General features: G+C 35.8%; 2 protein-coding genes across 2 annotated transcripts; both read left to right on the forward strand.

Annotated features, from left to right (window-relative positions):
* The first annotated feature begins 14965 nt into the window (after positions 1–14965).
* Positions 14966–15762, forward strand: LOC127080886 (uncharacterized). The gene is made up of 2 exons (XM_051021177.1): positions 14966–15406; positions 15481–15762. The coding sequence occupies exons 1-2, from the start codon at positions 14966–14968 to the stop codon at positions 15760–15762; spliced, it is 723 nt and encodes a 240-aa protein (XP_050877134.1).
* Positions 15763–22925: 7163 nt separating this feature from the next.
* On the forward strand, positions 22926–25466 carry LOC127084966 (uncharacterized). The gene is made up of 2 exons (XM_051025506.1): positions 22926–25002; positions 25129–25466. Exons 1-2 carry the CDS (start codon positions 23066–23068, stop codon positions 25130–25132), a joined length of 1941 nt encoding a protein of 646 aa, XP_050881463.1. The 5' UTR covers positions 22926–23065; the 3' UTR covers positions 25133–25466.
* The last annotated feature ends 559 nt before the right edge of the window (positions 25467–26025 follow it).

A 26025-nucleotide genomic window follows, 5' to 3' on the forward strand; every position in this document is an offset into this window, starting at 1 on the left:
ATGTAATTTGATGAATGATTTGGAAAGTTCATGTCATGAGAAGAATTATGCAAAAAGGAGCACTCAATTTGGAGTTATGAGTCAAAAGTTATGGCCTTTTGAAATCCCATGCACACTTGGCAATGATTTGATCATATCTTCTCAACCGTTCATCATAAATTCATGATCTTGGACTTTTTGGAAACAGTAGACAAAGATCTTCAACTTTCTTGTTGGACAAAATTTCATTTGAAGCTTCTTTGATGTTGGAAAGTTGAGTTGAAGTTGGTCCAAAAACTTGCCATTTTTGGAAACTTGAAATTACAGGTCACTTTCCATTTTTGGAAACTTTTGATCTGGATTCAAATCCTTCAAGATAAATGTTTTACATGATGAATAAACCTCTTTTTGGACATGAATGAAGTGTCTCAAACCATTTCTCCACCTCCTAGCCCTCAGTTGACTTGCAGTTGACTTCTATGGGCCCCAGATGACTTGGACATGTACTAATGACCTTGAGCCTCTAACACTTGGTCAAGATGCTTCAAAATGAACCTTGATTCATTGTAAGCTCTCTAGAATATTCATGTGGCCTTTATCTCAAGAAAATGCTTGGTCTCTTGCATAGATGAATCTCCTTGATGCCAGTCTTGACTGATGAGATGCAATGCACTATGCAATGTTAATGTAATGTTAATGACCTAAAAATGAAATGAATGCATGAATTGGGGGGTGAAAATTTGAGGTGCTACATGAGGCTTTTACACTCTGATGTAATCACTATCAGGAAGACATCAAGAACCTCTGAAGTCAATCATCTTTCAGCAGCTATCTAAAGATGCACACGCTGAACAGAAACTCTAATCTCTGCACTCTGAATCAGAAACGATCAATAAGACTTAGATGTGAAGTCTTCCGCTTATGGCAAAAATCTTTTTTTGGAAGAAAGTTAACGCGCCCCAAACTACTATGGAAAGAACAAAGAGATTAATTACATTAAACGTCCATCATTGCCAAGATCTTTTCATTCAACGGTCTCTTCATCAAAACCCCTATATATGTACATACATACATATATATATATATATATATATATATATATATATATATATATATATATATATATATATATATATATATATATATATATATATATATATATATATATATATATATAGGATGGATCATCTTCATAACGACAAGCGAAACACACAAGCATACTGAAAACAATATTCAAATCTCTTGCTCACACGAATTGTTGCTCTAAGTGTGGACTATTCTTTTGTTCTTATATTGTGTAATTTCTGCTTACTTAGAAGTACTAAGCACATAACTGTATTTTTTCATTAACTGCTGAACATTCCTCAAGTGACTTGTGAAATCTGTAAACTTGAGAGGGCTAAGAGATCTTTATCCTCTTAGACGCTCAGTGTTGTAATCCTTCAAGATTAATGGATTAAGTCCTGGTTGAAGGCGAAATCACCTTAGCCGGGTGGACTGGAGTAACTTTGGATTTCAAGCGAACCAGGATAAACTTGTATGTTGATAGCTTTATTTTTCACGTGTGTTCTATTTGCAAAAGTTTTTATTATCCGTTAAGACAATTCAAACCCCTTTTTCTTGTTTTTCTCAACCTTCAATTGGTATCAGAGCCTCGACTCTGTTATTGATTTTCTAATCAAACACTTAATAGTGTAGAGAGATCCAACGTGAGAAAAACACTATGGCCAACACCAATGAAAGAGACAGTTACAATGCTAAGCCTCCAGTTTTTGATGGACAAAAGTTTGATTACTGGAAAGACAGAATCGAAAGTTTCTTTCTGGGTTGTGATGTTGACCTATGAGACATATTTACTATTGGCTCTGTACCTCCTGTATCTGATGTTGGTATTGTTATTGCTAGAAACAAGATGACGGATAACCAAAAGCTTGACTTCAAAAATCATCACAAAGCCAGAACAATATTGCTGAATGCCATCTCCTACAATGAATATGAAAAGATCACCAACAGGGAAACTGCTAAAGAAATACTTGACTCTTTAAGGATGACCCACGAAGGCAACTCACAAATCAAAGAGACAAAGGCTCTGACTCTAATTCAGAAGTATGAAGCATTCAAGATGGAGAACGATGGAGCTATAGAGGTAATGTTTTCTAGATTTTAAACTTTAATTGCAGGACTCAAGATTCTAGACAAAGGCTACACAACTGCAGATCATGTCAAAAAGATTGTAAGAAGCCTGCCAAAGAAGTGGAGACCTATTGTCACTGCATTGAAACTATCAAAGGATCTGAACAACATAAGCCTGAAAGAACTCGTCAGCTCCCTCAGAAGCCACGAAATAGAACTTGAGGAAGATGAGCCCAAAAAGAAAAGCAAATTTGTAGCTTTGAAGTCCAAATCTGAGAGACGCAAACCAGAAAGGAAGAAAGCCCTCCAAGTTGAAGAAGAAGATAATGAAGACTCTGAAAAGGACGATTCTGACGATGGGGAAGAGTTGTCCCTTCTAACCAGAAGAGTAAAACAACTCTGGAGAAAAAGGAATAACAACTTCAGAAGACCAAGACTCAATGGAGATTGCTCAGAACCAAATTCTAGAGGCAAATCAAACAAAGAGGTAACATGCTATGAATGTAAAGAACCAGGTCACTACAGAAACGAATGCCCAAAGCTTAAGAAAGAAAGCTCCAAAATAGAAGGATTCAATAAGAATTCCTTCAAAACTAAGAAGGGACTCATGTCCACCTGGGACGACTCTGAATCTGACGCCTCAGAATCAGACTCTGAAGAATAACATGCAAATGTGGCATTCATGGCTACCACATATGGAAACTCATCAGAGAGAGAATATGATCCTAAAGAGGTATTTTCTGATCTTTCTCGCTCTGACCTTGAATCTTGACTATCTGAATCTCTAAACTCATATCAAAAACTTAAACAAAAATTTAAAGCATTAAAAAGGGTCCTTGAAGGAACAATTGAAGAATGTGATAAGCTTGAGATAACAGTTTATGAATTAAAGGATGACATTCTGATTTTGAAAAGAGAAAAATAATCTACAAATAAACAATGTTTAAAACTTGAAGAAGCATTATCTCAAGCTCCACAAACTTCTAACACAATTATATACGAATATGAAAATTTAAAATAAACAATGCTTGTCAAGAATTCTTTGAGTTAATGCAGACAAAATTTAAAATGAGTTTGATGCAAGAACTAAAATTCTTTTTGGGAATTCAAATTAATCAAGCTTCAGAAGCTACATATGTATATCAAAGCAAATACATAAAAGACATTCTGAAGAAATTTGAAATGTCAGAATGCAAACCAGCAAAGACACCCATGCATCCAACCTTCATTCTGGAGAAAGAAGAAGTAAGTCAAAAGGTTTGTCAAAAGCTCTATCTGAAGGAGAATTGCGGTCCAAAACGCAGCGGAAATTAAATTTTTCTCCTTTAGAGATCCTTACGAATGGTCATGATCAGTGATAGAATATTTACCTCTTGTGACGATTGAAACCTTTGGTGCAGATCTCTTGTGACGGTCAAAACCTTTGATGCAAATCCACAGAGCGATCGCGAACGTTGAACGATGACAACGTCTCTACTCAGTCCACATGAACAGGTTCCTTCAATCTCAGTGCTAGCTGGTACGAATGAAGGCTTTGAGTGAGAGAGAGAGAGAGAGAGTGAGAAAATGAAAATAATGCAACCGCAATCAATGCTTCTGCACAAGGGTTCTATTTATAGAACCACTTGTGTGGGTTTTAAGCTAAAAGGCCCACTTAAGTGTATTTTGGCCCATATCTTATAATATGCCCAAAATCACTTAAGCCCATGGTACCTTACCATATTTCGTATTCTACTCAAGTACACCGTACCTTACGATGTTCTATAATTCACTTAAGGGCACCGTACCTTACAGTATTCCTTAGTTACTCTACCTCTCATCAATCCGTCCTTTGTGTGTGACCCTGTAGGTTTTCGTGAGGTTGGCAATTATATTAAATCACGCATTTAACATAATAAACAGTGAGCGGTATCTAGCAACACATCACTGCTACCCAAGACACGAAAATGTCAAGTGATCTGACAATTCCTTCTGTGATAATACTTATGTGTATAATTACCCTTTTGCCCTTATGTCTATATTGAACACAAGGCATAGACCGTGTCATCCTTGTCCAGTTCAATATTGGGCCCATAGACATTTATCCTGTTATGCAGGATGGGCAAATTCCATCTAGGTCACTCATGTTCCTCAGCATGCTTCGTGGAGTACCCATCAACAGTCTTTATGGTTATCCAGTTACGGACAACGTTGGATCACCAATAAAGCACTCAACTCTACATCTAGGGTCCATAGTGGTTTCAGGTCGAAGAGTGGTATACACCATTATCACCATGAGAATAACTTATGACACTTTGCATAACTTTCTATATAGTATTCTCATAGCGGGTCAATCCGGTATAAATATTACTCTTAATATTCATACCTATGTTTAAGACTTGATAACTCTTTATCCATGATCCATGAGATGTGATCATCAGTCTACAAACATAATAGTCTTAATGCTTTAATGTTATCCCACTTCAAACTAAAGCTCGACTACGGATACTTTAAGAATAGTGTCCTTATGTTTAATGTGTTCTCATGATTAAGTCACACTTAATACATTAAACGGACTATCTATTCCAGGGACTTTATTAATCAACCATAATAAAGGAAAAGCCTTTTATTATTAATAAATAATTCGATACAAGTACCAAAAGTATTGGCCTCTAGGGCTTACACCAACAATCTCCCACTAGCACTAGAGCCAATCAGGCATACCCTTAATACCCATAGATCTAGTATGGCCATCATGCTTCTGCTGCGCAAGAGGCTTTGTCAGTGGGTCAGCAATATTGTCAAGTGTAGGTACTCTGCATATTTTCACATCTCATCTATCTATTATCTCTCGAATGAGATGATAACGCCTAAGTATGTGTTTGGATCGTTGGTGAGATCTAGGCTCCTTGGCTTGTGCGATAGCACCATTGTTATCACAGTAGAGACCAACGGGATCCACAATGCTAGGAACTATGCCAAGTTCACTAATGAACTTTTTGATCCAAACAGCTTCCTTTGCTACACTTGAGGCAGCAATATACTCGGCCTCGGTTGTAGAATCAACAACTGTATCTTGCTTTGAACTTTTCCAGCTCACAGTGCCACCGTTTAAGCAAAACACATAACCAGATTGCGATCTAAAGTCATCCTTATCTGTCTGGAAGCTAGCATCGGTGTATCCAATTACAGCCAACTCTTCCTTACCTCCATATATCAAGAATGAGTCCTTAGTCCTTCTTAAATACTTAAGGATATTCTTGACAGCTACCCAGTGAGCATCACCAGGATCAGATTGGTACCTACTCGTTGCACTTAAAGCATACGAGACATCTGGTCGAGTACATAACATGGCATACATGATAGATCCTATTGCAGATGCATATGGAATCTTATTCATGCGATCCCTTTCTTCCTTAGTTAAAGGGGATTGTGTTTTTGATAGATACAGGCCATGTTGCATAGGTATGAATCCTTTCTTGGAATCATGCATATTAAAGCGTCTCAACACTTTGTCTATGTATGTACTCTGACTTAGGCCAAACAGTTTTTGTGATCTATCTCTATAGATTCTGATTCCTAATATATAGGCTGCTTCACCTAGGTCCTTCATAGAGAAGCATTTCCCCAACCAAGACTTTACTTGTTGTAGGGTAGGGATATCATTTCCAATGAGTAATATGTCATCTACATATAATACTAGGAAAACGATCATGCTCCCACTAACCTTCTTGTAGACACAAGGCTCATCTTCGTTCTTGATGAATCCATACTGTTTTACTGTTTCATCAAAACGAAGATTCCAGCTTCTGGAAGCTTGCTTCAATCCATAGATTGATCTTTGTAACTTACATATCTTTTGGGCTTCCTCTGGTATGTCAAATCCTGCAGGCTGTGTCATGTACACATCCTCGAGAAGATTTCCATTAAGGAAAGCAGTTTTGACATCCATCTGCCATATTTCATAATCATGATATGCAGCGATAGCAAGTAAAATCCGAACAGATTTAAGCATTGCAACTGGTGAAAAGGTTTCATCATAGTCAATCCCATGAATTTGTTTATATCCTTTTGCAACCAGTCTTGCCTTATAGGTATGTACCTTACCATCCATGTCAGTCTTCTTTTTGAAGACCCACTTGCATCCTATAGGGTTAACTCCTACAGGAGGCTCTACCAAGGTCCAAACTTGGTTTGTGTACATGGAATCCATTTCAGATTTCATGGCTTCTAGCCACTTCTCAGACTCGGGACCAGTTATGGCCTCTTGGTAGGTCACAGGCTCATCTTGATCCATGAGTAATACATCACCTTGATCAGTTATGAGATATCCATATCTCTCAGGTAGTTGACGTATCCTACTTGACCTACGCTGGTCTTGTTCTACTTGAGCAGGTCGCTCTTCCACAACTTCTTGTGTTTCCTGCTCTAATTCCTCCATAAGTGTATCTATGCTTTATGATTCTTGAATTTCTTCAAGCTCTACTTTCCTCCCACTGGTTCCTTTGGAAATAAAATCCTTTTCTAGGAAAACTCCAGTTCGAGCGACAAACACTTTGCCCTCAGAAGGATTGTAGAAGTAATACCCTCTTGTTTCTTTAGGATACCCCACAAATAAGCATTTGTCAGATTTGGGCTCAAGCTTAGTTGAAATTTGTCGTTTCACATAAACCTCGTAACCCCAAATCTTTATGTAAGACATATGTGGTTTCTTACCACTCCATATCTTATATGGTGTCTTCTCGACCTTTTTGGATGGAACACGGTTAAGTGTGTAAGCTGTTGTCAATAGTGCATGTCCCCAAAAGGAGTTTGGAAGATCGGCGTGACTCATCATGGATCGGACCATGTCTAACAGGGTTCGATTTCTTCTCTCAGATACACCATTCCATTGGGGTGTTCCAGGAGGAGTGAGTTGGGATAGGATCCCACACTCTTTCAGATGGTCATCAAACTCTATGCTTAAATACTCACCACCTCGATCTGATCGAAGAGTTTTAATATTCTTACCTAGTTGGTTTTGTACTTCATTCTTGAATTCCTTGAACTTTTCAAAGGACTCTGATTTGTGTTTCATTAAATACACATAACCATATCTACTGAAATCATCAGTGAATGTGATGAAGTATTGAAAACCTCCTCTGGCTGGTATGTTCAGTGGTCCACATACATCAGTATGTATGAGGGCCAAAAGATCATTCGCTCTTTCACCTTTTCCTGTGAATGGAGAATTTGTCATCTTTCCAATTAAACAAGATCTGCATGTCTCATATGATTCATAATCAAAAGAGTCCAACAGTCCATCTTTATGGAGTTTGGAAATGCGTTTCTCATTTATGTGGCCTAATCGACAATGCCAAAGGTAAGTTGGATTTAACTCGTTAGGTTTCATCCTTTTAGTATTAATGTTATAAATAGGCATTTCGAGATCAATGACATATAGTCCATTGTTCATTTGTGCAGTAGCATAGAATATATCATTCAAATAAATTGAACAACAATTGTTCTTTATTACGAATGAAAAACCGAACTTGTCCAAACAAGAAACGGAAATAATATTCCTGCTAATTGCTGGTACATAATAACAGTTCTCTAACTGAATTATTAAACCACTAGGTAAAGTCAATTCATAAGTTCCTACGGCTAAGGCAGCAACCTTTGCTCCATTACCAACTCGTAGGTCGACTTCACCTTTTGCCAATTTTCTACTCCCTTTTAGTTCTTGCACATTTGTACAAATGTGAGAACCGCATCCAGTATCTAATACCCATGATGCAGAAGTAGATAAATTAATTTCAATAACAAAAATACCTGAAGTTGAAGTCTCTACTCCATTCTTCTTATCTTCCAGGTACTTTGGGCAGTTCCTCTTCCAGTGTCCGGTCTTACCGCAGTGGAAGCAGGTGCCTTCTTTTGCTATGCCTCCACTAGGCTTCAAAGCAGCAACAGTGGGTCTGGGTTTGGCAACTTCCTTGCCTTTCCCTTTATCACCCTGCTTAGTGGGCCTTTTGTTCTGTCTCTTTCCATTTCCGATCACCAGAATGGACTTCCCTTTTGACTTCAGATTCTGCTCGGCAGTTCTTAACATGGCGAGCAGTTCAGGAAGAGATTTGTCCATATCAATCATATTGAAATTTAGGACAAATTGACTGAAACTATCTGGCAACGATTGCAAGATCAAATCAGTCGCAAGTTCCTTTTCGAGGGGAAAACCCAATCTCTCAAGATTTTCCACATACCCAATCATCTTGAGTACATGGGGACCTACAGGGTCTCCCTCAGCTAACTTGCTTTGAAAAAGGGCTTTTGAAACTTCAAACCTCTCATGCCTTGCTTGCTCTTGATAGAGCATCTTCAGGTGTTCGATCATATCGAACGCTGACATGTTCTCATGTTGCTTCTGCAATTCTGAGTTCATGGTAGCCAGCATGAGACAAGCAGTTTCATTGGCATCATCGACATGCTTCTTATAAGCATCTCTTTCTGCCTTAGGTGCAGAACTAGGAGGTTCCTCTTCAGGAACAGGTGTCTCCAAGACATACAGCTTTTTATCATGTTTGAGGACAATCCTCAGGTTTCGATGCCAATCCAGAAAATTTGTCCCAGACAATTTTTCCTTGTCAAGGATTGATCGCAAGATGTTGTTAGAGGTGTTTGCTGTCATGGTTATCTACATAAGGATTAAGAAAATATAAGTATCATTGACATATTTAATTAGGCCTTTAATCAAATATGCTCCCACTATTTTACTCAAAACAAATGACCCTCATCATTTGATTCGGAAAATCCCGTTGGAAGATTTTCTAGTGGGTCGAGATCCATATTTCACTTCGTTCTAAGTCCGCGTAGGCGGATTACACAAAACTAGGTTATTTAGATAGGAACTCCTTCCAATTGTATCTCATACAACTCTCGAAAATTTCAGTTGGGTGAATAACTCCTTATTTCAATCCATCATATGGATCATTCCCAACTCTTGCTTCTAAACATATATAAGAAAATTATAATTAAGTTTGACTCATCGTTTTAGCAATTGGATATTACAATTATCCCATCGCATCTTAACTAATACAAAACATGCACCTCGCGTAGGCGAAACCTACATTATTCGATACCAGTCTTGATGAGTGCTAAAACTTGGAAAGCAAACATTTATAATATTCTCATAATTTGTTTAGTTAAGTTTGACCCATTGTTTTAACAGTTGGATATTACAATTATCCCATCGCACCTTACTAATATATAGATCATGCACCTCGCGTAGGCGAAACCTACATTATCTGATACTAGTCTTGATGAGTGTTAAAACTTGGAAAGCATAAACTTAATATTTAATTTGAGGGAATTGTAATTGTTATGATCTCACCGGCTTATTTATCATATAAATCGTCTCTCACATACATCAACATATATTCACATGCATCAACATACATACACATGCATCAACATACATACACAATGAAACAGTTATGGCCCCTAGCGCAATTGTTCTCCCAAACCAATGAGAGAACCTAAGCTAACCTAATAACGATCTAAGCTTCTCCAAGCAAGATCTTCAAGGTTGTCCTCCTTTAATATTGAATTCTTCTCTAAGCTTCTCCAAGCAAGATCTTCAAGGTTGTCCTCCTTTGATCTTCAAGGTTGTCCTCCTTTGATATTGAAATCTTCTCTTTCTTCATAACATTGTCTTCTTCTCTTTCTTCATAACATTACATTCCAGAAGAAACTCGTTTTACATACGAGGGTTTGAGATGAGAAAAGAAGTTACATTAAGAGATCAAAAGGAGAGGCACGACACACAAGTCGTATTTAAAAACCCAAAACAAAATGAAGGAAGACTAAGGCCATAACTGATCACAACAAGGCAATAATAACAAACACATTATTATTAATTTTTAATTCCTTTAATTAATTAAAACCAAATTAAATTTCGGCGGCCGATCACACTACGCAGAGTTAGCCGGGGTTTCCGTTGCCCGGTCAGCGAACGGGGTCAAGGGGCAGCGCCCTTGCGGGGTTGGAGGGGCAGCGCCCCTATCCAAAATTTTAATGAACAATTCATTTGAAATGGACATTGTTTTGCATGAACACAACCCTTGCGTAGTCACAAAACAGAAACCCCAAGAATTTTGATCCTGTGAGTGTGACGACCGTCACAAGCATGTTACGACCGTCACAGGTCACAAGCATGTTACGACCGTCATAGGCATATGTTACGATCGTCACGGGGCCAAAACATAAACGCCTACAATTTTGGATCTGTGAGTGTGACGACCGTCACAAAGCACGTGACGACCGTCATGGGTCTGTTACGAACGTCACGCATCTTGTTACGACCGTTACGCATCCAAAATAACAGAACTTTGAAACAGTCTGCAGACCTGTTCCAAAAACCCTAAATTCACAACTCCTTGAAGGCACAACCCTTGCACCGTCACCAACCCTAATGCGCCAATTTCAGACCGTCAAACACACCTCGATTATTGATTCAGTATGATTGATCAACAGGTCATTGCTTCACCATACTAATGTCGGATTCCGAAGCAAATGACCATTGATCGCTCAAAGGAAAACAATCATTTAGTGTTTGAATGAATGAAACAGAAACAGTATATCACATATACCGTACTTTGCATTAGGATTACTTATATCATACATAAGCTGATCGGTCTCAATTGCGTAACCTATGGACGATCGATGTATCGCTGTTTCACCATACTAATGTCGGTACCGAAGCATAGTCAACATCAATCATCCAACTTATACACTCATGATGCCAAATTTAATTACCCGTTTAATTAATTGATTCATTCTGTCTTTTAATCATATTAATACAGAAATTAAATAGCTATCTGATTCATGGTTTCGTAAGTGGCTCTGATACCACTGAAGGAGAATAACGGTCCAAAACGCAGCGGAAATTAAAATTTTCTCCTTTAGAGATCCTTACGAATGGTCATGATCAATGATAGAATATTTACCTCTTGTGACGATTGAAACCTTTGGTGCAGATCTCTTGTGACGGTCAAAACCTTTGATGCAGATCCACGGAGCGATCACGAACGTTGAACGATGACAACGTCTCTACTCAGTCCACACGAACGGGTTCCTTCAATCTCAGTGCTAGCTGGTACGAATGAAGGCTTTGAGTGAGTGAGAGAGAGAGAGAGAGAGAGAGAGAGAGAGAGTGAGAAAACAAAAATAATGCAACCGCAATCAATGCTTTTGCACAAGGGTTCTATTTTTAGAACCACTTGTGTGGGCTTTAAGCTAAAAGGCCCACTTAAGTGTATTTTGGCCCATATCTTATAATATGCCCAAAATCACTTAAGCCCATGGTACCTTACCATATTTCGTATTCTACTCAAGTACACCGTACCTTACGATGTTCTATAATTCACTTAAGGGCACCGTACCTTACAGTATTCCTTAGTTACTCTACCTCTCATCAATCCGTCCTTTGTGTGTGACCCTGTAGGTTTTCGTGAGGTTGGCAATTATATTAAATCACGCATTTAACATAATAAACAGTGAGCGGTATCTAGCAACACATCACTGCTACCCAAGACACGAAAATGTCAAGTGATCTGACAATTCCTTCTGTGATAATACTTATGTGTATAATTACCCTTTTGCCCTTATGTCTATATTGAACACAAGGCATAGACCGTGTCATCCTTGTCCAGTTCAATATTGGGCCCATAGACATTTATCCTGTTATGCAGGATGGGCAAATTCCATCTAGGTCACTCATGTCCCTCAGCATGCTTCGTGGAGTACCCATCAACAGTCTTTATGGTTATCCAGTTACGGACAATGTTAGATCAGCAATAAAGCACTCGACTCTACATCTAGGGTCCATAGTGGTTTCAGGTCGAAGAGTTGTATACACCATTATCACCATGAGAATAACTTATGACACTTTGCATAACTTTCTATATAGTATTCTCATAGCGGGTCAATCCGATATAAATATTACTCTTAATATTCATACCTATGTTTAAGACTTGATAACTCTTTATCCATGATCCATGAGATGTGATCATCAGTCTACAAACATAATAGTCTTAATGCTTTAATGTTATCCCACTTCACACTAAAGCTCGACTACGGATACTTTAAGAATAGTGTCCTTATGTTTAATGTGTTCTCATGATTAAGTCACACTTAATACATTAAACGGACTATCTATTCCAGGGACTTTATTAATCAACCATAATAAAGAAAAAGCCTTTTATTATTAATAAATAATTCGATACAAGTACCAAAAGTATTGGCCTCTAGGGCTTACACCAACACTATCGTGGTATGATAGGCTCTCTTCTCTATCTGACGGCTACACGACCAAATATTCTTTTTAGTGTATGTCTATGTGCCAGATTCCAACCAGATCCAAGGGAATCTCATTTAACAGCAGTTAAAAGAATCCTAAGGTATCTGAAAGGAACACCTAACCTTGGCCCGATGCATGAGAAAACATCAGAGTATAGGCTCTCTGGATATTGTGATGCAGATTATGCAGGAGACAAAATGGAACGTAAAAGCACATCTGGAAACTGTCAGTTCTTGGGAAACAATCTTATATCTTGGGCCAGCAAAAGAGAGTCAACCATTGCTCTTTCTACTACATAAGCATAATATATATCAGCTTCATTATGCACTACTCAGATGCTTTGGATGAAAAATCAACTAGAAGATCTTCAGATATATGAGAGTAACGTTCGCATCTTCTGTAATAATACTTCTGCCATTTTTTAAGTAAGAACCCTATTCTGCATTCCAGAGCAAAGCACATAGAAATAAAACATCACTTTATTAGAGACTATGTTCAGAAAGGGGTAATATCTTTAAAATTTATAGATACATACCATCAATGGGCTGATATCTTCACAAAACCCCTCGTTGAAGATAGATTCTCATTCATTCTAAAACACTTGAAAATTGAAAATTGCCCATAATGAATCCAACGTGCTTCTCTGAAATGGAAAAATAAGGCTCTGAACGTAACATCTGGTATCTGGATCTGACTCTAATACTTCTACCAGTTAGGAGTCATCTGAATCAGAAATCTTCAGGATCCAATCCCTTGGTATTCCTGAAGATCAGATGGATTAACACGTGGTTTCTCCTGTGTATGACTTTGGATCTTCTAGACACCTGCATAGCAGAAATAAAGAGACAACCCCTTGAGATCTCCTCGAACAGTGTGTTGATTTATGGATTAGACATCCATCATTACCCGTAATCAATGTCTCCCCTAGTGTGTCAACTCTTTTTCTATGCCATCATTAAATTTAAATATTCATTTTCCATCTAACACTGTCATTTTGCATGCCCCTTGTTTGTACTTATAGTTTTCACACTTCACACTTTCACACTTTTCACTCACATTCTACACAAACCTCTCTCTCTCAAGGATCCTCAAACTTCTTCAACGTTCTTCAACAACTTCATCTCCTTCATGGATTCCCAGCAACAATCTGTGTATTACTACTCACAACAAATGGAATCAACGAAACAACCTCCAAGCTCTTCTCAACAAACCACTGCAACAACTGGCGTCGTCTCCACTCCCATATACAAAGAACCCCATATCTTGGATCGGGAACCCCACATCAACCTTGCCACTCCGTTTGACAAGCTTGAAGTCTTGTGTGAATCCCTGGTTGATTTCGAAAACATGAAAAAGAAATGGAATAGACCTCATTGAAGAAATCAGAAAGCAAGGGTGGGAAAACTACTTCCAAAGGCTCTATGGTCCCATCTACACATATCTGGTCAAGGAATTCTGTCGTTTTGCAGATTCAGACGACCACTATATTGTGTCCTACGTTATGGGGGTGAAAATCGTCATCACAGAGAAGTCAATCGCTACCCTTCTGAACATGGAGAAGGCAGGGGGAAGACAGATTTACAACATTAACTCTAGGGCAAAATATATGTCCCGGGAAATTGCCCCAACAATCTTCAAGCAGAACGCTGAAGGAAACTCTTCCAAGAACAAGGAGCTTCACCAGAACCTCAGAGTCTGGCTGAAGATCATTCTAGGAACTATTCATCACCGCCCAACGTCCAATTCTTCAGACTACATCAACACTGATCAAAAGTGTATACTCTACTGCCTCCACAAAGGGCTCAAGCTGAATCTGCCAACGCTGTTGTTCAAGTACCCGGGGGACACTGTAAGAGACACCAGAAACAACATGAAGCGCATAACCAACATCCCTCTAGGCAGGCTGATATCTGACGTTCTGATAGAGAACGGGTTGGTGGATCATCTGATTCACCACAATCTGATGGAGGATGTCACTGTTGACACTAAGAGGCCTCTGAACGCATGAAATCTAAAGAGCATGATGGTAATAGAGAAGATTCTGGTTAATCCTTTGTTGGATACCTCCTGGGAAGCACTAAAAGATCAGAGTAAGATACCAAATGGCCTCTACCTCTTCTCAAAAGTTGATCCTCCAGAGGTTGTTGTTCACTATCTGCAGGATCTAGCAAACCAAGGAGTGGACATCTCAGATTCCTCTGTGGATTGGCTGCCTGAGCATCCACCCAATTTCATGAAGAGACAACGGGATACCTCTGAATAGTCAAAGAAGGCCAAGAAAGAAAAGTTGGGGGAACCCTCTGTATCAAGACCTCCTGTCCCTCTGATCGAATCTCCAAGTAAGTCTCTGCCTCATAACTCTCCCTCTTTTCATTTAAGGCAACTTGCTTCTTCCCTTCCTCAAACCTCACCCATTTACACACACTCTGAACCTTCACCTTCCACTACCAAACCCTCTGAAACACCTACCTCTAACCCACCATCACCCCTCTTCAAAAATTTAACCTCACCACAACAACCTTGCCCATCTCTGAAGCTGAAATGTTCAATGAACCAATATCACCACCCTCTTCAACACCTTCATCCCCACCTTACTACACCATCTCCTCTGACTCAAAGCCCTCTGACCCCCAATCTCCCACCTTGGCCCAGCTTCAGGCTCATGCCCTTTCCATATACCACCACTTTGAACCAGAAGCTAACATTCCATCACCATCTGAACAACCACCAACACCTCCATCTGAACCACCCATCGTAACATCCTCTGAAAACCCCATCATCCATAACTCTGAACCTTCCGCTGAAACCACCCCCACACCACCAACACCTACATTTCCTACCCCTGAACCAGAACCTAACTTCCCCACCCTAGAAGAAGCAATAACCTTATTTGTAGAGTCTTCAACGAAGAAGATCAGATCACTATCTGAGAATTTTGGTATCAGCGATAATCCCTCTGCAGTGAGGATTCACTGGAACAAAGTGATTATATGGATGACCTCTAAGGCTTTCAAGCTGAAAGGCCTCTCTGAACAAGTCCGAAACAACTTCATCAGAGAAGCTGGAGAGAGGCTGCAGGCATGTCTGGTCAGAGAGGCAAAAGAGAAGAAGAAGAAGAGAAGGCTCATCTGGAAGAAGAGCAAAGGGATAGAGAAGTTGCAGAGAAGGCTGCTGCTGCTGCTGCTGAAGCTGAAGCGAAAGCAAAAGCTGATGCTGAAGAGGCAGCACACATAGCTGCAGAAGAAGCTGCAAAGGCAAGAAATGATGCTCTGACTCAGGGGGAGCAATCTCATTCTGATTTCGCTCCTCTTGTCCTGAAGACTCTAGAATATCTATAAAAGGAGCAACAGATAGTGAGAGCAAGACTGGACCAACAAGATTCCGTCAACAACAACATTCAGAACCCGCTGACTCAGCTGCTCCAAAGGATGCTTCCGCCTCCGAACTCTTAGGCACTTAGGCTTTGATTGTTGTTTTCCTTACTTATTTGCTATGTATTTTGTGCTCTTCTCTCTGTTTTGAATAGCTGCTTATATGTAATTCTCTTCTCATATATGAATCTAATTTTGACTACTCTATTATGTGCTAAGTCTTTTTTAGTCTGACAAAAAGGGGTAGAATAAAAACAGCTTTGATGAAAATATATCTAAGTCTCTCGCTGCACTGTGCACATTAATATCTTATGAAAATTCCAATCTATGCAGGAAACATCTAAAGGTAAAAACTAGCTGCTACACAAGGAAGATCTAGTAAGAACATCTGAAAACCTGTTATGATCTATCTCAGGGGGAGTCGTCACTCATCTGACTCTGAGATGATTTTTTAAATTCTTATTGTTAGTATCATTGTTTCATCATCACTCTGAGGTTTTTGTCATCATCAAAAAGGGGGAGATTGTAAGAATAAGATTCGGTGTCTATAATTCATCTCTAAGATTTTGATGATAACAAAGGATGAAACAAATTGGTACCCTAACATGATTTATCTAAGTGTGCAGGACTCTAATCAAAAAGAGGTCAGATAGACATACATCAGTTATACACGCAAGTCCAGAATGACCACTTAGAAGTTATTCAAGCAGAAGTTCTGACTCTGAACACAAAGGAAGCGTACAAAGCTCAACTAAGAAAGAGGTATCAGACGCTCTAAATCTGAAGAGCGCACTCTAAGGTCTGATGCTTTTACACTCTGATGTAATCACTATCAGGAAGACATCAAGAACCTCTAAAGTCAATCAACTTTCAACAACTATCTGAAGATGCACACGCTGAACAGAAACTCTGATCTCTGCATTCTGAATCAAAGATCAATAAGACTTAGATGTGAAGTCTTCCGCTTATGGCAAGAATCTATTTTTGGAAGAAAGTTAACGCACCTCAAACTACTATGGAAAGAACAAAGAGATTAATTACATTAAGCGTCCATCATTGCCAAGATCTTTTCATTCAATAGTCTCTTCATCAAAACCCCTATATATATATAGGATGGATCATCTTCGTAACGACAGGCGAAGCACACAAGCATACTGAAAACAATATTCAAATCTCTTGCTCACACAAGTTGTTTCTCTAAGTGTGGACTATTATTTTCCTCTTATATTGTGTCATTTCTGCTTACTTAGAAGCACTAAACACATAACTGTATTTTTTCATTAACTGCTGAACATTCCTCAAGTGACTTGTGAAGTCTGTAAAGTTGAGAGGGCTAAGAGATATTTATCCTCTTAGACACTCAGTGTTGTAATCCTTCAAGATTAGTGGATTAAGTCCTTGTTGAAGGCGGAATCACCTTGGCCGGGTGGACTGGAGTAGCTTTGAATTTGAAGCGAACCAGGATTAACTTATATGTTGATAGCTTTATTTTTCGCGTGTGTTCTATTTGCAAAAGTTTTTATTATCTGTTAAAACAATTCAAACCCCTCTTTCTTGTTTTTCTCAACCTTCAACAACTTCTTCTGACACAACATAAGTACCCACATCATAAGGACTATCAACTTCCTTCTCTACAACTTCTGCCTCAACTTCAGATTCTACTTGCTTCAACAGAGCTTCAACAATATAAAGCTTTTCCATAGCCTGATTGATCAGAGTAGATGCAATCAATCTTTCCCCTTCTTTCACAACCTTTGGACTCTTAAGTAGAGGTTATTCATCATCATCTTCGTCTTCATCAACTTCTGGAAGCACCATCTTCCTCAACTTCTTCTTCTTAACATGCAGTTCAGAAGTGTTGTCTTTTAAAGAGTCATGCCAATGGTTCCACTCCTTGTCTTGGTAGGCATCAAGACAACTGTGGAGGCCACTTATTGAACCTCTTTTTAAACTTTTGTTTGATGTAAAACCTTTCTCTTATGTGGCTTTTGAACCACCTTTTCATACTCAGAAGCAACTTTCTTCCTTTTTCTTGAATGTCTGTACATACTGCCTTCAGGAGCTTCAGGAATATCCTTCATGGTTAGAGTGACTCCAGTCTCTTCTCTGATCATATATGTTGAGTACCATTTATGAGAATGAGTCTCACATTCATTTAACATTTCAACTTCCTAAGTGTGCGTGTTCATTCTCTCTTGCTAGATACTTGGAAAAACTCCATAGGCAATCTCAAGAGTGTCCGACACTTCCTTGACAGAATCACAATTGAAAAATACTAAAATTCCTTGGAACTTAAAGAATTTATTAAAAGATGTTTGACTTTAAAACTAAGTTTGGCCATTCTCTTATCTTCTCTGGTCCAATGAAAATCAATTTTATTTACTACCTCATCATTTAAGGAGAAGGTGAGAATAAACAGGCCATTAATTTAAAATATCCCACCTTTTAATATCATTAGCTTTGATAAAAATTTAAAATCTAGCTTTCCATAGATAAAACCTATCACCATCAAACGCGGGAGGTATTCATGAAAAATCTCATGTAGGAAAAAAAGTGCTTGTAGTCTTCATCTTCCTCTTGAGATAGTTAGTCTTTAAACAGGAGTTAAATTCTGATTTTAGTTGTTGGAAAAGTGACTCCAAACACAAGAAGGAAAGGGGGTGAATTATGTGGGTTTGAAAATCCATTTCCAAATCAAAATATTTGACAAAATAAGAGTTTAAAATACGTTTGTAAAACAAAAAAGACGAAATCAGCAAAAATAAGAAAATCAGATAGATAGAAATACAGTAGAAATAAATAACTGAAAAGTAAATATTTAAGGGAAAGAGGAAAACACCCTATATTTATACAGTCTAATGAAGTGACCTACTCATTTTCCCAATAATTCCTTCTCGAGAGTTTCCACTATGATGAGAGCTTTTGATAGGTTTTGCTAACGAACCTCCTTATACAAGGATTTGAGTTTTACAATGGCTAACTTTACAACCATGCATAAAGTTTTTATGGAGACACAACCAATAGATTTTACCACAGGACAGTCTCAAACCAATTGAGAGCTTTTAACACTAGACTAAGCTCACGAACCAACTTAGAGTTTTTATTACAGAAACCTCTACAACCAAATAGAGATTTTAACTGGTTTACCTCAACAACCAGATAATAACTTTCAATTGGTTTAGCTCACAACCAAAACAAAATTTCTTCTAATGAGAATTTACAATTTTCCCCTTACATTAGACCCAAAACACCTCATATATAACAACTTCACTCTCAAAAGCACTAAGACAAAAGTGAGAAAATAAGGAGAGCAAAAAAAAAAAAAAAAAAAAAAAATATATATATATATATATATATATATATATATATATATTATATATATATATATATATATATATATATATATATATATATATATATATATATATATATATATATATATATATATATATATATATATATATATATATATATATATATATATATATATATATATATATATATATATATATATATGAGAGAGAGAGTTTTAAAATATATTTTTTAGTGTGTTAGAAACTAGACATGAGCCCTCTATTTATAGGAAAAAAACTGGCTCAAATATGGAAACAATCCATGGGCTTTTAAAAGCTCAGAATCGATTAAGCCAATGACATATTCTATTATTAAGTAAAAATAAAAGATTTTCTAAAGAGTAATTACATTCGATTATAATACCCAATAGTCGATTATGCGGCGTTACAAAAAGAGATAATCAATTAGGTCTAAGGCATAATCGATTATATAGTGTAAATCACACCCACAATGAATTCTTTGAACTTTTAGCCAACTAGTGAGGCAGAAAAACATTTTTTTGTGATTTGAATAACAAGAGAGAGACTTTCCAATCAATTGAAATTATGTGTGTGATTTTTTAAATAAATTTGAGAGTTAGTCTTATACCTTTAGAGACATGTATCACATGACACGGACTCGGCGAGTTTTCACACCTCATCCCTTTCACAACTTTGACACTTCTTGTTATTTACCACATTATCTTTGACTTTAGAACTTCACTAGAACCTTGAATATTCTTTTGATGAGACTTGAGATAACTCTTCATGATAGACACCATCATCAGATACATAGCTTTATGAAAGATTATCACTGACTTCACCGAATTCTGCTTGACATAAAGTGTTTTTCTCTAAAGGGAGACTTTGATATCTTAATCTAAGCATTGCAATTTGATCATATGAAATATTGATCTTCAAGCACCATCACTTGATCACATCATATAATAACTTCACTTATCATCATCCAAACCAAAAGCTTTTATCAACACTTCTGATGAAGACTTTTGTTAAGAACATTGTCAATATCAAAACCAAATATATTGATGTAGACATGATACCTAAAAGCACATATATCCACATTTTTTTTTATCAATGTCACCAATTTGTCTCATTTTCTTGGTATTTCTTGCACTGAAATTCTCCTAGTACTGGATGTATGCTTGGGCCCTTAGCTAGCAGATCTCTTATATCCCTTGATAGATTAATGCCAATGTTTTTTTTTCCAGAGAGACTTCAAGGAAGAAGTCTCAATTCTAATAGGAAAACTTTCATTCAATAATTGGTGTATTTGACCAAGATAGCCTCCTTTTTAAGTGCTCAATGTAATTTTATAGTGGTTCATCCTTCCCTTGGACTATAGACCCTAATGTATCTTGGTATTAGGGGTGTTAATGAGACGTGGAAAGTAAATTATCCTCATATATTCTTAAAATCAAATGGATTTGGCGAGTTTTTGCTTCAAATGCCCTTCTTTTTAAAAAAAATTCCCAATATGCCCCACTTTGAAAATCATTTCCCAATCTACCCCCTTTTCCAGTTGGGGCTCGTCACTTGAAGTGACGAGGGGATGAAGAATTTTTTTTGTTTTGTAGGCTCGTCACTTGAAGTGACGAGGTGTTGAAGAATTTTGTGTTTTTTATTTTTTAATATTTTAAATAGTTTATTAAATACCAATAATAATTAATATAATTGATTTTTAATTATTAATTCTATATTTAATTAATAAAATTGATTTAATTAAAAAAAATAATAATTTTTTTATAAAAAAATATTTAAAATAAATAGTAAATAATTATAGTTTTTCTTGATAATAAAAAAATTGTGATATTATTATTTTTTATTAAATTAATAATAAAAATGAATAATATTTAAAATATTAATAATAGAAATAATTGGTTTTTTTAAGAATTTCAATGGAAGAAATACATTATTTGATTATAAGATGCCAAAAATAAATAAATAATTATATAATTTTTTTTTATGATCATATATCAATTGTGAGTTTTTCATATTATATCACAATTTTAATAATATTTAATTCATATATTACATATATATTTAAGAATAAGATGAACATAAATTGCATTTAATTCTATTTATTCTAAATTCCATTTAATACCATTGATATTTTTAATGTTCCACAAAAAGTCCAATCATTATTATATATTTTCTTATGATAAATTTAATGTCATTAATTATATATTAATATATTTTATTATTTATAATTTTTTATAACACTGTGTTGTGTGCTCTCTATGACAACTATAAATCAATTCCTAATTTCTTTCTGAGAATTTAACACTATGTTATGTGCTCTCTATGATATTATTATCCCTTAATGTTATCATCATAGCAATATTATTACAACAATCATCAATGATCATCATTTATAACTTACATATAATTCGTATATTATAATAAAATTAACATTTACAATTATTAATGATATAGTTTAATAATTAATTCATGATTAATTTATTTTAAAATAAAAAAATATTTATTTACTAATAATTAAAATATATGTAATATTTATTCAAAATTTCTTATTTTTCCAGTAAATACATACTTTTGTCTTATTTACATCAAAGACATAAATTTCTCCCCTCAAATATATAAAAAAATTTAAATAATTTAAATAAGTTTTACAGCCTATATAAATGTTAATTTAGTAAAAAAAAAAGTAATTGGATAATTTAATAATTTAATAATATTTATTTAATCATTTTTATAAAATAATTAGTCAAAAATTATATTTCTTTCACTAATTATTTAATTTTTTATTGTATCTTTTTCCAATCTCAGTCTTCTAATATTGTGTCATATTCTATTATTATTTGATAATATAACTATATAACTCACATAATTAATAAGATGCCAAAAATATATAAATAATTATATAATTTTTTTTATAATCATATATCAGTTGTGAGTTTTTCATATTATATCACAATTTTAATAATATTTAATTCATATATTACATATATATTTAAGAATAAGATGAACATAAATTGCATTTAATACTATTTATTCTAAATTCCATTTAATACCATTGATATTTTTAATGTTCCACAAAAAGTCCAATCATTATTATATATTTTCTTATGATAAATTTAATGTCATTAATTATGTATTGATTATTTTTAATTAAATCAATTATATTAATTAAATATAGAATTAATAATTAAAAATCAATTATATTAATTATTATTGGTATTTAATAAACTATTTAAAATATTAAAAAATAAAAAACACAAAATTCTTCAACATCTCGTCACTTCAAGTGACGAGCCTACAAAGCAAAAAAAAATCTTCATCCCCTCGTCACTTCAAGTGACGAGCCCCAACTGGAAAAGGGGTAGATTGGGAAATGATTTTCAAAATGGGCATATTGGGAATTTTTTTTAAAAAGAAGGACATTTGAAGCAAAAACTCGAATTTGGCTTGTAGACTCTTGAAACTCGTTCAATCTCTTTCCTTAAGGATCAAGGCGAACAACCAATTTCTAGTAAGAGATATTCATGTTTGATGTATCTAGTAATTTAGAAATAAAATATTTTGAAATAAATTCGATTTAAAATCAAAACTAGTAACCCCTTTACATATATATATATATATATATATATATATATATATATATATATATATATATATATATATATATATATATATATATATATATATATATATATATATATATATATATATATATATATATATATATATATATGTGCATTTGCCTTGTTTGAGAAAACTACTATATTCATCAAAGGACAATTTGGGTTTTTCACACATTTACCTCTTTTTGTGTATGTTTCTGTGTTATTGCGTAAAGCATGATCCTATACCAATTTTGTGTCACTTCCCTAAGAAATTGATCAAAAACTCCACGACGCCACTCTCAGTATCACAGAACCAAGCAACTATTTCTTCAACCCATGAATCATCAACAACCATTAGAAGATACCATCATGGAAATGAGGGAATGTTTCATGCTTTCACCTGCTGGTGGTAGTGAACCATCTCTCAGAACTGCTCATTTTCTCAAACCTATTGCAAACTCCATTCATGAACTTAATTTTCAGTTTAACCTTGACCCTTCATCTTCTTCTTGTTCTGTCTTTGAACCTAAGGAATGTTCTTTGAAAATCAATTTCAATGGCTGGCGCTACCCACGGACAAAATGGGTTAAGTGGGTTGATCAACTTAAACCCAGGTACGAATCAGTTTGGAAAAAAGCTGGAATCTTTGAACCTATAATGAGTACTAAGAGCCGCATTATGAAAAATCAAGACTTGGTTTATGGGGTTGTTGAGAAATGGTGTTCTGAGACAAATACGTTTGTGTTTCCCTTTGGTGAAGCAACGATCACTTTGGAGGATGTTATTGTTTTGGGGGGTTACTCTCTATTTGGTGATCCTGTTTTCACACCACTTGAAGATCAAGAAATGAAAGAGGTTGAAAAGAAATTGATGCTTGCAAGACAAGAAAGGAGTAAGAAAGGTATGACTTCTACATCAGTTTGGATGGATGTTTTCATTGATAAAAGTAGTGAAATTGAGCATGAAGCATTTCTTGTTACTTGGTTGTCAATTTTTGTTTTTCCTCACAAATACAATCTGGTGAAAAGTTGTTTGTTTTCTATTGCTGTTCATCTTGCTAGAGGGAATCCTATTGCTTTAGCACCTGCTGTTTTGGCTAGTTTATACAAGGATTTGAGTTTGTTTAAGGAAACAATTGTAGGTTTTAAGAAATGTTCGGTAGGAGGTGATAGACTTCCCATGGTGTGGGAGATTAGTTTACAATCACCATTTTACTTGGTTCAAGTTTGGGTGTGGGAGAGGTTCAAAAATTTGCAGCCACAACCTAACTTGATCAATAAGGGAGACCATGTATTGTTAAGGTGGCATATGGTTAAGGCTTTGGAAATTGAGAATGTGAGGTTGGCATTAGAATCAGCTATTGATGATTTTCTTTGGCGTCCATATGTTAGATATGTTGATAATTGCGGAATGTTTTATCCAAATGATGAAATTTTGGTACCATTTAAGAAAGTTTTGGTGGATATACAAATGCTCTCATTTGTTCTATGCTTGAGAGTTTCTGAGCTAGTTGGATTTGAATGTATAGAGCAATATCTACCACATAGAGTTGCGATGCAATTTGGAATGGATCAAGATGTTCCTGGCTATGTGTCTAGATTCAACAACACTGAAACCATTGCTTGGAAAAATTACACTAGACCCTTATCTGATACAAGTTTACATTTTCCATCTAGATTTTTCGAGGCTGATGTTACCACGCGTTATTCAAAGTGGTGGAAAAAATCAGTATTGGGTCCTCAGGGTTTCAATAAGAATGTTGTGCGGCAGAAGAAAAATGTCGGGTCATTGAAATGTAGTCCCGAGGCTAAGCTTTCACTTGAGTTTTCTCAGAAACTTGTTGGCCCTGTTACTCTTGGAAAATCTTGTGATGATGTTTCAAAAACTAGCAAGGGTGATAATATTGTTGATGATGATGTTCCTTCAGATTTTATTCCTGAAGTTTTGACAACTATGTCATCTGAAAATTCTGTTGAAGATGTTTTGAAAGCTGAGAAAAATGTCGATGCTGATGCTCGTTCAAGTCTACCACAAAAACACAGCACTCTGAGTCCTTTACTATCGGATGAAGATTGTAAGCATGTACTGGAAGAAGATGTTGAGTTTAACGATGCAAATGAGAGCAAAGAAGAAGCTAGGATGTCAAGTGACAGAATCAGCGAATCCGGGAATCAAGAAGAAAGCTATAGCAATTTATCTGAAGCAAGTATAGCGGAACTTGAACGGAGAATTAGCCGACTCGAGAAGGTGCATGCAAAACTGAAGACAACGAGGTTAGGCTTCAGTTGAAAACATTATTCTCTTTTTAATACCATGTTAAGGAAAAAGCCTATTCATTAAGGTTGTTTTGTAAGTAACTAGCATTATCCTAACTAAGTGCTTTGTTACATACATTGTAGGTAGTTGCTGTGAAAACAACTTGACAGAACTGGAATTCAATGAAACCGGGAATTTCTTGTGCAGAATTTGATTTTGAGCCTTACATTTACAGTTTAGTAGAATTAATTAAAGATGACAAGGTTTGGTCACAGTAATAAACATACATTATTACAGTACTAGTTAAGCTACATAACAAGAATGTTGATTGAAAAAGAAGACCAAATGAAACATGAACTTTTTAGGATATTAATATTGTGACTCAGTTTTTGCTTTTACTTGAATATTACATAGAAACATAGTTATTAGTTATTTGTAAACACTCAACTTCATCAAAATTAGCCACAAATAGTAACGGACATGCTTTTTCTTTGATTTTATGTTTCTGTTGATTTAGATGCTTGCTTTGTTGCCTGTTATTTCTTAAGTTGCTACCTCTTGGTTGCATATTCTTTCTGTTTAACCTTATGCATGAAATTTTTTCTATGTGAACCTTTGTTATGCGGGAAAGTTTTTCCGTTTAGCCCAGTTTGCAGGTCGATGGGATCCCTTCGTGGAAATTTTAAACGTTTTTGTAGGTTTTTAATAAAATTTCATAGAAGAATTGTGGAAAAGATTGATGAGTCGTAATCATCCTAATCTGACAAATTCTACCGTATTTTCATTATATAAGTTACAATGATAAGAATGGAGAATACTTGAACACACAAATTGAAAGAAAATGGAAAGAATGAACAAATTGGCGAAATTTCTCTGCCTTTTAAAAAACATGTCACACCTTTTAGGGTTAATGGAAGAAATGCGACACACATATAGGGCATTGTTGTTCGTTTACGAATGAACAAATTGATATCAAATCGTATTTGAGAACTAACCGTAGATAAATTGATTTGTTTTGATTAAAAATGAATTGAAGATAA

This window comes from Lathyrus oleraceus, chromosome 5 (genome assembly GCF_024323335.1).
Source record: "Lathyrus oleraceus cultivar Zhongwan6 chromosome 5, CAAS_Psat_ZW6_1.0, whole genome shotgun sequence".
Taxonomy (NCBI): domain Eukaryota; kingdom Viridiplantae; phylum Streptophyta; class Magnoliopsida; order Fabales; family Fabaceae; genus Lathyrus; species Lathyrus oleraceus.

Bases quoted from the DNA above. Each gene is read 5' to 3' on its own strand.
- LOC127080886 (XM_051021177.1), top strand. From the start codon at position 14,966: ATGTTCAATGAACCAATATCACCACCCTCTTCAACACCTTCATCCCCA. The intron at 15,407-15,480 runs GTGATTATATGG...CAACTTCATCAG, and splicing joins TGAGGATTCACTGGAACAAA to AGAAGCTGGAGAGAGGCTGC.
- LOC127084966 (XM_051025506.1), top strand. From the start codon at position 23,066: ATGAATCATCAACAACCATTAGAAGATACCATCATGGAAATGAGGGAA.